This window comes from Chinchilla lanigera, unplaced genomic scaffold (genome assembly GCF_000276665.1).
Source record: "Chinchilla lanigera isolate Chin_1 unplaced genomic scaffold, ChiLan1.0 scaffold00077, whole genome shotgun sequence".
In the NCBI taxonomy this organism is placed as follows: Eukaryota; Metazoa; Chordata; class Mammalia; order Rodentia; family Chinchillidae; genus Chinchilla; species Chinchilla lanigera.
This window is the reverse complement of record NW_004955478.1, coordinates 8,366,848-8,379,405: the sequence shown is the minus strand read 5'-3', so window position 1 is coordinate 8,379,405 and position 12,558 is coordinate 8,366,848. Positions and strand designations below refer to the sequence as shown.

The following is a 12,558-nucleotide window of genomic DNA, read 5'->3' as shown; positions in this document are numbered from 1 at the left end:
CATCAGTTTCTTTGGGTAATTGGTCACTGCCCTTAATATGTCCCACCCAGCACCCTACCTTCTCTCAGACTCTACTTGGAAGAGAATTGCTTTGGGTTCACTGCTGTTACCAGGGAGATACATCCATGAAAAGCAGACCCAGACTGAGGCTAGTGATGATGGCAGCAGTGATATTAGTTTTAACCACCTGAGATGAAAAAGTGTTTACAGAAAGTTGGCTGTTAAATTCTTCCTCTCGGAATTGTTCCTTTCCCACAAGACCAATTGCCCCTTTTGCAGGCAGCACTAATAGAGAGAATGGGACTATCTCTGACAGTTCATTTCCTCATTTGTAAATTAGAATGTCCTTGGGCTGAGCTCAGCACTGACCTGAGTTGCCTGGTCAGCAAGGCTAATATCTGCCAGCCCTGATCTAGCAGACTGAAACACAGCAGTGGTGTGGGCTGAGGCACAGAAAGGGCAGAAGACAGGGTTCTTGCCTAAGACGGAAAAGGCCTAAAATTTACAGCCAAACTATTACGAATATGAAGAAAATTTCCTGCTGGATCAGCAAGATTTTTAAATATTATGACTACTATTTTATTCCTAAGGTGCTTGACAGTGACACTGTAAATGACAACCCCACCCAACCCTCATACAGCCTGCTGTGCATTCGGGCCCTAAGAGAATCTTCCCGAAGGGCCTGGCTGGACTCACATGGTGGAGACTTTTTCTCTGCTAACCCCAGAGAGGCAAGAAGGAAGGTAAAAGGGCTAAGGAATCATTCTGGACTCTGGTAGAATGACAGCACACGTACGTCTTTCCTTACAAATTAAACTAGATCAAGACACCTCAGTTTCCCACAGGTGCCACCACAGCCCCCTGAAATAGTGACCGTGTTTGCAGCTCTTGGTGACCCTATTGATTCAGAGTAATTGCAGTTCCTGTGTTTGCATTTTGTCAAGCAGACAGTTTGCAGCAGCCTTAGAGGACCTGAACGAGGCCATCAAGCTATGTCCAAACAACCGTGAGATCCAGAGACTCCTGATGAGAGTGGAGGAAGAGTGCAGACAGATGCAGCAGCAGCAGCAGCAGCCGCCGCCACCGCCGCCGCCACCACAGCAGCAGCCTCCGCAGCAGTTAACAGAAGAGTCAGAGCCCGAACCACAGCATGAAGATACATACTCCATACAAGATATATTTGAGGAGGAATACCTGGAACAGGATGTTGAAAATGTTTCCATTGGCCTCCAGACAGAGGCTCGGCCCAGTCAGGGGCTCCCAATAATCCAGAGCCCACCCTCCTCTCCAGCCCAGAGGGATCCGGCCTACATCTCTAGCTCACCTCTTGGCTCTCATCAGGTTTTTGACTTCCGGTCCAATAGTTCTGTAGGTTCTCCCACTAGACAGGGATATCAGTCCACCTCACCTGCTCTTTCTCCAACTCACCAGAACTCTCATTACAGGCCTAGTCCGCCACACACTTCCCCAGCTCATCAGGGTGGCTCTTACCGTTTTAGCCCCCCGCCTGTGGGAGGGCAGAGCAAAGAATACCCAAGCCCTCCCCCTTCCCCTCTTCGTAGAGGTCCTCAGTATCGGGCCAGCCCTCCAGCTGAAAGCATGAGTGTCTACAGATCCCAGTCTGGTTCACCTGTGCGCTATCAGCAAGAAACAAGCGTTAGCCAGCTTCCTGGCAGACCAAAATCTCCATTATCTAAAATGGCCCGCCCCTACCAGATGCCTCAGCTTCCTGTGGCAGTTCCCCAGCAAGGGCTCAGGCTACAGCCTGCTAAGGCCCAGATTGTGAGAAGCAATCAGCCCAGCTCAGCAGTTCACTCGAGCACTGTCATCCCCACCGGAGCCTATGGCCAAGTTGCCCATTCAATGGCCAGTAAGTACCAGTCTTCACAGGGAGACATGGGAGTAGGTCAGAGCCGATTGGTTTATCAAGGATCAATTGGGGGAATTGTAGGGGATGGGAGACCCGTGCAGCATGTCCAAGCCAGCCTGAGTGCAGGTGCCATCTGTCAACATGGCGGGTTGACCAAAGAAGACCTTCCACAGCGACCTTCCTCAGCTTACCGAGGTGGCATGAGGTATAGCCAGACACCGCAAATTGGGCGTAGCCAGTCAGCATCCTATTACCCAGTATGTCACTCAAAACTAGATTTGGAGCGTTCCTCCAGCCAGCTAGGTTCCCCTGATGTGTCACATTTAATCAGAAGACCTATCAGTGTCAACCCCAGTGAAATCAAGCCCCACCCACCAACCCCCAGGCCACTGCTGCACTCGCAGAGCGTGGGCCTTCGCTTCTCTCCATCTAGCAATAGCATCTCATCCGCCTCCAACCTAACTCCAACCTTCCGGCCTTCTTCCTCGATTCAGCAAATGGAGATCCCACTGAAACCGGCATATGATAGGTCATGTGACGAGCTGTCGCCAGTATCTCCCACTCAGGGAGGTTACCCCAGTGAGCCCACCCGATCCAGGACCACACCATTCATGGGGATCATAGATAAAACGGCCCGGACTCAACAGTACCCCCACCTTCACCAGCAGAATCGGACCTGGGCCGTGTCATCAGTGGATACCGTACTCAGTCCCACATCTCCGGGCAACCTGCCCCAGCCTGAGTCCTTCAGCCCACCATCATCCATCAGCAACATTGCCTTTTATAACAAAACCAACAATGCACAGAATGGCCATTTGCTGGAGGACGATTACTACAGCCCCCATGGGATGCTGGCTAACGGGTCCCGTGGAGACCTCTTGGAAAGAGTCAGCCAAGCCGCCTCCTATCCCGACGTGAAGGTAGCTCGGACCCTACCCGTGGCTCAGGCATACCAGGACAACCTGTACAGGCAGTTGTCCCGGGACTCTCGACAAGGGCAGACATCCCCTATCAAACCAAAGAGACCGTTCGTGGAGTCTAATGTTTAAAAGACATTTGTTGGAGTGAGACCCATATGTTTTCACTGCACATTTTCAGGCTTGGTTTCCACATTGAGGTAGTTCTCTGGCTTAATTTCTTACGTAATTTATGTGTGGTGTTCAGAGGTGGCAGCCCACATGCTGAAATCCTTTGCATGCAGCCAACTGGGAAGCTGGCCTCCAGAAAGCCAGGACTTCAGTTTCTCTGGTCTGTGCCCCAGCCACACACACTCCCTCTTCAGATGTCAACAAGGAGATTTCTGTGCTGTGTGCTTTAACCCAGGGAGATCAGAAAACACTGGTCAGCTTTTTCCAGGAGACAATCGCTTTCACTGATGTTCTTGTTGTATAAATGTCTTTTTTTCCTTTTTTAAAAAGTAAGATGTTCTTGTTCATTTTCTTCTAGGAACTTTAGGAAAGTGTGATGCCCCTTTGCCTTTGCGTTCTTATCCAGTGTTATCCGAGTACCCAGCCCCAGTGCATTCCTGTGCCGTGGTCTCCTCCCCCGACTGCCAGCTCCCTGCAGTCACCAGGTCTAGAATGTTCATTTGCATTACTGCTGGTCTTCCTGTGGGGTAGAAGAGTCGAGGAAACAGAGGGAAGAAATAAGTCTTTTAAATTAGAAAAAAAAACCACAGTATAATTATTTGGAGCATCACTACACTGATTTTCCAAGAGGCATTTTAGGAACATTTAGGAACCAGCCAGCCCTTGAAGTGTACCAGTCAGCCAAGGAAATTCAATGAGAACCATGGCATTTTCAAAGAATTCACTGAGAATTATTCTTAGGTTTTTAACCAGCAAGTAACCACAAAAAGCTGCTGATTTGCCAAGGGTAGAGAAGGGAATAAATGCAGAGAGAAAGAGAACAGGAAAAAGATGGTTCTGGATTCTCAGAAAAATGCTATGGAACATCTCTTCTACTGTGTAGGTCCTGAAACAGCACTGAGCATCAGACTCCACAGAAAGCAGCTATCCCTGGGGGTTGTCTGGTATAATAATCCTGTTGGTTGCTTTTCCACCGAGAGCCATGTTCTGTTTCATTGACCTTCTGTTTTCCAACCCACATGGTGTTGAGAAGAAGTTGGTTCTTCAGAAAGCTGACTGGATTTTCTTGGGACCATAAGACTGACTCCCAGGGCTGCCACCCAAGGCCATTGCATTCCATGCCAGTTGTCTATTCCATTGCAAGATGTATAGTGGTACGTTCACTACTACAGGAATTACTTTCTTTTTCTAGGGGTGTTTGAAGAGGTGATATTGTAATACCAGACACAGCAAAATGTTTTGAGGTGGAGACCTTTCAGCGCTGTTTTCTAGCCCTGGGTGGGGGCATGACACAGACACGTTTCCTCTCCAGTCATTCTCTGCACATCTTCTAGGTCTTTTGCTTGTTTGGTAACCTGACTTGTAAGTGACCGAGGCCACTATGAAATGGACAGCGAGAACACGGACACCAAGGCCTTAGCATGGTCCTGTCGCTGGCTGCACATCAGCCCTTAAAACTGAACAGCTCCACCCAACAAACTAAACAGCTGAAATTAAGCAAAGGAGCACAACTCCCTGTTGTTAGGAGTAATTCTGCTCTTGTTAGTAAAGAGCTACAGGAAGGGCACTTTCCTGAATAAAGTCTAGTTGTTACCAGACTCATTTGTAGAAGTACTCTCTGAAAGGATCATTGAGACATGGAGAGCATAAAACTGAGCTCAGCAACATTTCTTTACTAATTTAAATTCTGCCGAGCAGATGGAGCTCCTCAGTCCCAAGCCTAAAACAGTGTAACCCTCCTGCTCATCTCTGTGCTGAGAGCAAACACCTGGGGCAGCACGGCCTTCGCCCAGCCGGACCAGGGCGGGCCTCCGCCTGCCTGCCTGGCTCTCTCACACCAGGAAGCGGAAGCGTGGGCTGGAGGCGTAGCTCCACAGCACAGTGCTCGCCTACCGTGTCCGGCTGCAGCGCTCCCAGCTAAGGCTGACCCCACAGCTTCACACTTCACACTTCGGCATCACCTTTTGTTTCTTTTTTTAGCCTCTCAGCTATCTTTTTGGCCAGGTCTCAGACCTGTTTGTGTCTTTGCAATTTTGTCCCATTTAAACCACCTCTCAGTGGAGAACTGCTACATTTTGAAGAGTTCTCGGTCGATTAGAAAAGAGCTCCCTGCCTATTTGGACTGCCACACATACCACTCAAACTCATCTGTCGCGGCAGGTGGGTAACCCACGTGGTTTTACAAACCTTACATCTCCCCCAAGATTTCTCTTTCCGTTTTCCAGGACTAATGAGAGATTTAAGGACTACATCCTACTGAGCAAAATATCCACAGGCAAAGTGCAGTTCTTTTTTAGCCATAGAAGAGGGAGTGAATATCACTACTGGGGCCCGTTGCTTTTGTAGAAATAAACAGGAATTGGGGGGGGCAGGAGATGAGTTCTTCCTTGGAAGCTGACTGTGCCCGTTTTTGCTACTTCACTGCCATGGATGGTCTCTGTACTGTACTTTAGAGATGCTCCTTCCCCACGACAGACATTTGCCGAATCAGTGTCTGGCTTCAGGTGGGAGGGAGCTTTTCAAATGAAGCTGGCTAAGTCCCACTTACCCAATTGCCGTCCCTCTGACATGGAGATAGAGGTACCTTCGGCTTGCAGGTTTCTTACCAAGTCACGTTTCCTTGCCCAGAATTCTTGCACTGAAGGGTTCCATCACATCATGTCTATAAATGGTGCACTTTACTGTTTGAATCTGTAACTCTGATAAATACTGGGTATTTAAGTGTGAGTAGTGTCTTCCTTAGGAGTTAGCAGAATCGCTCGTCTTTTAGTGTATTTTTCAAGAAAAACAAGGAGAAGAAAGAAATCAAGCAGTGAATCACAGCATTTATAGCACAAGAAATAGCTAATTGTATATAAGCATCAAAAAGATGAAGAATTTTTAAACAAAAAAATCTTTGCAGTGATTTTAAAGTGCTTTTCCAGCAATTTTCTTAGGGACTCCTGAGACATGATTACTTTATTTACTGGATCAGTAAGGCACACAGTCAACAATTAAAAATAAATGTTTATTTACAAAGTAAAGGAAAACCCTGTGTAACATGAGAATTGGCACGGACAAAATGGAGGCCATTTTGTATCTGCTGTTGTAGCTGTCTGGGTTGCAGGTGTGCCCTATTAAAAGTCCCGAGTTAATAGAGCACAAACCCTTCTTGTTCCTCTCCCACGTACCCTCTTTTTAGATGTGTTTAAACTTAAACGCGATGGCTCAGGAAAATTCCACTAATTAGAATCATGTACAGTACCCAGGTTGTCGTCCAGATATACAAGTTTGCTAATTTTAGTTAAGCCTAGATTATTAAATACTTTTCCTAAATTATTATAAACACAGCAACCTAGAGAAAAGTGTTCTTGGTCCTTATATTGTATAGTAGTTTATGAACCCCTCTAAATATTGGTATTTTTATATTCCAGAGATGTGCCCAATAGAAAAATTAAAAGTTAATCAGTATCTAATTTAATATCCATAAGTATTTTTCCTTAGATTTTAGTCATAAACAGTGGGCTATGTGGATGTCACGTGTGCTTCACCACGCTTTACCACTAGGTGTCACTGTGGCTCTGCACCGCGCTTGTCTGGTAGCAAGGAAAGGCAGCCTTCCCTCCAGAGGAGCTGCTTCCAGGGCAGCAAGCAGGCCACATGCTGAGGTTTAGGAAGAAGGGAAAGGCCTGGAAGGGCCTTCATGCATCCATGCCAGTTGTAGCAAGACACTACACACTACCTGCTTTGGAACTTCAGCCAGGCATAGGCTGGAGGAAGGGTGGATAGCACGCCCTTGTTCTGACGGATGGCTGGGTGTGGGGAGGACCCTTTCTCCCCCGTGAACATCCCTCCTTTCAGCCTCCAACTTTTGTAACTCCAGAAATATCACAGCTGGGTGGTTTGAATCAAAGATAGTTATTTTTCTACTGCAGAAATGCCTTGGACAAAACCAGTTGCTCACTGAATCTTTGCCACAAAATGGAGCAGGCGCTCCCGGGGGGCAAGATGTGCCTGCCCGCGCCCCGTTTCCTGTCAGTGCTCAGCAGCTTCGCTCACCCTCCTGTCCGTCCTTGGGCTGTCTACTTCTCAAGAAGCCGACCTGCAAAGGCAACCTGCTGCTGCCTCCGCACCGAGGGCCACGCCTCCCTGGGAGGTGTGGCTCCTCTTCTTCCTCTAGGAATTCCAGATTGACCATCTTCCATAGCAACAATGAACAAAGGGCTTAGGGGTAAGAGCTACCTACAAAGACGTGTCATGGAAACCTTCACCATGCAATGCCTTGAACTCAGCTCTGGCTGCTCCCAAGAAAAGGTGGCTGGCTGGGGGCCTGGACAAAAGCACAATGGGGCTGGTGGAGCCACTGTGCAGAGCTACTTGAATAATCACTGGGTCTTCATCAACTCCTTCTGTAACACAGACCACTCAAGGGCTGAAGTGTTGGTAACCTTCATTTCGGTGTCCAGTGCCTCACAGCAGCTGAGCCGCCCTGAGATGCTCATGGCCACGCGATGGCCACGGTCAGAGCTCTGAAAGTCAGTACCAAATGAATGCGTAATTGGACACCAAAAATCAAGCGTTACTTTCATGTTTCCTCACCCTGTCATCTCATTTCTTCCTGCTGACTCTGTGATACCTACACTAAACTGACCAGTCAGGTTGTAGCTGGATGCATGGAGATGCAGGCCAGCATTGCTCATTTTTCAGATAGACCTATTCTGTGGAAAGGAAGTGGCTTAGCTGCTTTGATTTTGTAGCACTTGGTGGCTGAATTTTCTTTTGCTAATCACTAACCAGAAAATCTGGCTAGAAGGTCTCAACTCACGCCCATCAGTCCCCAGGACTAGACAGAGAGTTATTCTGGAAAATTCAGTACTTGAATGTACCTGCCTTACTGTGTACCACTTTAGGGGGTGGGGGTAGAGAGGCCGGCCCAGATCTCCACTTCATTCATGGGTTGTTTTGGAAACCCTGTACGTTCAGTTCTTGTTCCTGTTCTGTTTTATTGCCGTTGCTGTTGTTGCTTTTGGTTTTGGTTTTGTTTTACCTATGGCTGATTCCTGCTGAGTGGGGCCAGTTCCTTGTCAGGCTCAGGGCAGGTGCCATTCTCAGGCATGGCCTCCTTTCCATCTAGCACAGCATCTGTGTCTCTGTTCTGTCTCCTCCAAATCCAAGATGATTTTAATTAGTACAGACATGTACAGTCTACAATTAAAGAGTGATTTGTACTAATATGATTTTGATTCTTCCTCTTTGCTGTCCTTTCAAGACACTTGCTGGAAAAAGCTTTAATGCACTTAGTTTTCCTTTAGGTTTTCTATAACTCAGATGTAAAGGACTTTCTCTGTACAGTATATTATCCAATGCATGTTTGTTCTCTATCCTGATATACTGAACACCACACAGTCGTGAACTCGTGCAGTGGGGATGCCCCACACCCCGCGGAGGCCTCCAGCCCCGTGTGTAAGGAAGACATTTTCCTTTGCTGTACTTGCTTGAGCAGTTTTATTGTCTGTACATGTGAGCTGTGTGAGATAGATGTGAAAAGTTCAAATGAATGCATTTTCCTGCCCCATGTATACAGAGCGTCATCTGTACAATGAATTGTATGTACGAAAGCAAATGTACTTATTTATAAATGGTTAACACTTGGAAAGAGCTGGCGTTGTGGTGCTTTTCTCCTTCCATTGTGCTTTCTCCAGGGAGCTGAGGTCTGGACTTACCCCCGGGACCACAGTGCTGAGGGTCTCACCCACCAAAGAAGAATGGGGTGGGTTAACCACTGACCAGTCCAAATTATTTAAATACAGGATGACCCAAAATTGCATATTTTCATTAATTTTTATAAGGTAATATAATAGAAAACATAAAAGTGACTATTTTATCAAGTGTATTCAATACCAGCATCAACTAGTTAAAATGACACCTGCTCGAATGACACTCAGGCTAGTGCCTAGACAGACACGCTGCCAGGGTGACACTCGGGTAAACTGTTAAGTGGTTAAGGCCAAGGCCAAAGTCCTGGCAATTTGGTTGGTCTGTTGTGGGATGTTCAGAGTCACCTCTTCCTCATCTATTCAGCCTAATTACTGAGCATCTCTGAGCCGGACACTGCAATAGGCGTTTGAAGGATCTGTGGCACAAAGGAAGAGTTCTAGGGACCTTGCAGCGAAGGTCCCTTTCTTCAGTGGAAGCTCTACCAAGAGAGCCCTGTACTCTCATGTCATTTAGCTGCTACCCAGCCACCTTACCAAAACCAAGGCTGAAGTGGGCTTGCAGTCACGTTGTCAAGTAGAGACGGCATGCCCAGGATGGGGGCAGCCTGGGCTGTAGGTCCAGAGGCTAACTTGGCCAAAGCTGGAGGCCTATAGCTTTGAGTGGCTTTAATAATTCTTCAGAAATCTGGCCACACTTCTAGTCCTCATGATACAGACAGCGAGGTAGCTTCAGAGTGAATACAGACGTTGCAGGTTTCCTGAAACTGACTCTGCCTTGAAAAAACAAAGCGGTGGCCCTGAGCCCTGCGGCCTTTCCCAACTGCGACCTCTTTACCCCAGGGACAAGCAAGGAAAGAGACCACTTCCTCTAGACATGTGATTATCTAAACAAACATTCCTGCTGGGCAGCCACATCCAGTTTCCCGAACAGCCCAAACCCAGGGAAGCCGGAAAACGCCAGGCCATGCACAGACGTCCCAGCCTGGACACCAGGTCACCTTCGAAAAGCCGAGAGGACCCTAAAAGGAACCACTGGCTGGTCTGAAAACCATGGTTATTTCATTAGAAACTAAAAGTGGATAAATGCTTGGCAAAACCCCATTTTAAAGGATTCCTGGGCATTGGAAGAAAGGTACCATTAAAAAAAAATCCTTATAAAAATTTTCCTTGCACCTGATTGAAAAGCTACTCAAAGTACAAGTGAACAGCAAATCACAAGAAAGTCTTCGTAGGTTTTCAGAAGTTTTTTGCTACTTCATTCCCTAATAGGCGCCTCTTATTAACCCAATAGGTAGGTGCTCCACTGTGCATATCTGCATGTGGGAGCTAGGTTCTCCTGCCGGCTGGGAAAAGTAGGCAGAAACTACTGTCAGCGTGAGGATGGAGTGTCTTCTTCCTGTTTGAGGATCCGGGAAGTGGTATGTGCCTGGAGTTCCAGCACACAGGAGGCTGAGGCAAGAGGATTGAGAGTTTGAGGCCAGCCTGGGATATACTGAGACCTTGTCTTGAAAAACAAGCAGGAGAAGTTTAGAGCCCCTTCCTGAGTCATTCCATTCCAGGGAATGAGACAGGGCACTGATGATGAAGCTGTTGTGTCTGGAAGGCTCAGGGTAAAAGTTAGTTTCCTTACACGAGAGAAGGCTCAGAGTTCCAGACCCATTATGCCCAAGCACTATGACAGGGACTTTACATATGTTCCCTGGTGTTGTGGCAGATGCCTGTAATCCTAGCACTTGGGAGGCTCAGGCAGGAGGACTGTCATGAGTTTAAGACCAGCCTGAACTACAAAGTGAGATTTTGTCTCAAAAAAAAGGAGGACGGAGAAGAGGAAGGAGAGCTTGCCAATAGTTGCTTTGTGTTCCTTTGAAGAAACAATCTCACCAAAGTCAAGAGCAGTTTGGGGACTTTTCAGGGTTCCAAACTCAAAGAAAAGGTGAGATCCTTGCCCTCATTTAACTTGAGAGTTTTAGAAGAGATGCAGGAGTAGCCTTCTAGAGAGGGAGGATCTCCTCTGGTTTCTGGAATCATTTGAATATTCACATAGAGACCTAGAAGATTCAGAGGCTAGCCCCCAAAGCCAGAGTATGGTGGCATGTAAGAGGGTCTAGACCTCTCTGCTTCACACTGACAGCCCTCTGCTTGACAGCCCACTTGGCTTATGACATGTACCAAGCTGTGTATCTTCAATGCTTTTAAGCAAACGAAGGTCCACAAGGAATCCTTGATTCAGAGGAAGACTGAATGGATGTTCAAAGGGGACCTCTCAACTCCAGCTCCTGTGCATTAGAAAACAGCTACAATGAGAACAAAGTTAAGTGCTAGGAAGCAAGTGTGCATCTTACTGGTGAGAGGATTTGTGGTAGGGTACCTTTAAATAGTGAGTTCCTCAGTAAATTTGTAAATTGCTTTAAATGACACACAGTGAGTTCCATCCAAATTTACCACAAACATAGCTCTTGCCTAAGCCATATAAATTGATATAAAGTAGAATCTCAGCCTGTGCTGAAATCTTTGCTCTTCTTAGGGATCAAAAAGACATATAAGAGCAGTTGGGGTGTCACATGCCCATAATCCCAGTACTCAAGAGGATGAGGCAGGAGGACCATCACAAAGTCAAGGCCAGGAATTACACAGCAAAACAAAACAAAAGACATATTAAAAAAAAAAAAAATACTTGAGCTGGGGTATAGCTCAATAGCAAAGTACTTGCATAACATGAACAAGACCATGGGTTTAATACCCAGCACTCAAAAAAAACATCGAGTACTTTACTGCACTGTATTGTACTTACTGTACTGTACTGAAGGACACTTCTTGCTTTGGGCCCTTACGGGGCTCCTGCAGCTTCACCTGGAGATTCTCCAACACAGGGAAAAGCTCCCCCCACAGGGACCATTCCCGGTCTGTGCTGCGATAAACACCACTGGGCACTTTACCCTCTGTGCCCAGCCTGGGGCCCGGTCCTCTCAACCCTTAGTAGAACTAACATTGCTGCCAAAAGGTCTGGTTCCCCTCACTGCCCCAGCAAATGAAGATAACAGGCACACAGACTGCTATCGCCATTTATTGAATCATCTGCTGCACAAACGGCACGTCTACCTCCCAGAGGACACCACAGGCAAATGACGGAAACCACGCACATCTGCTTGCGGGCCTTCTTCGGTTCGTGGTTATCTAACATACGCCTCGGCAGACAGGCCAGTTTACAGGCGCTCACCGCAAACCTGCGCTTCCTGCTCTGCGAACCCGGCCACAGGGGGCACAACTGTACCTTCGTCGTTTGTCTAAGGAGGAGTTTCCGACGTGTAAACATTTGACCAGGCAGGGTGTGCGCTGTGATTAAAGAACTGCTAAGACCCCGTCCTCGCAGAGCACACTGCCGAAGCGAGGTGACGTCCCGGCCCAGGCCGGCGGAGAGGGCAAGGGGCTGGGCAGAGGGCTGGACCACGGCTGCGTGCTCTGGGAAGGGACATCGCCGGAGGAAGGCCCCAGCAGAAGCCACTTAGGAGAATGTAAGCAACAGGAGGCCAGCCCGTTTCTCTAAGGCGGCGTTTAAGTGTGGAAACGTCACTGCAGAGAATTAGGAGTCAGGTTTGGAAATTTTATTAATTTCTTTAAGTAAACTGTTTGTCTTAAACCGTCGGGCTCCGGAAAGCCCGGAAAACAAGGAGAGAGGGTTTGCCAAACTGAAGCAGCACAAGATCGATGCTCTCATCACATGATTTCTAGCCCGAAGCCCAGCAGTGACTCAGCTAACAGCACGCAGGGGGCTGGGGCGGGGCGCAGCCATCACAGGGGACTCGCGTCCTTCTGCCGTCCCCACGGCGCAGCGCGCGGGCCCGCCGGGGACGGGACACTCCCACGGCAGCACAAGCAGGCGGGGGCGCCCCGGCCGCGGAGCCAG

At 48.0% G+C, this 12,558-nt stretch overlaps 2 protein-coding genes across 8 annotated transcripts in view; one reads left to right on the top strand and one right to left on the bottom strand.

Moving 5' to 3' along the window:
• Nucleotides 1-8,593, top strand: part of Tanc2 (tetratricopeptide repeat, ankyrin repeat and coiled-coil containing 2) — a 386,320-nt gene extending 377,727 nt beyond the window's left edge. For all 6 annotated transcript variants that reach the window (XM_005402230.2, XM_005402228.2, XM_005402226.1 and 3 more), the window contains one exon: nt 948-8,593. In XM_005402230.2, the coding sequence (XP_005402287.1) occupies nt 948-2,919 (1,972 nt within the window). In that variant the 3' untranslated portion in view covers nt 2,920-8,593. The remainder of the gene's footprint in view (nt 1-947) is intronic.
• Nucleotides 8,594-12,458: 3,865 nt separating this feature from the next.
• Nucleotides 12,459-12,558, bottom strand: part of LOC102028532 (cytochrome b561) — a gene marked incomplete in the record, with an annotated part of 4,758 nt that continues 4,658 nt past the window's right edge. For both annotated transcript variants that reach the window (XM_013503197.1, XM_005402225.2), the window contains 1 exon segment: nt 12,459-12,558.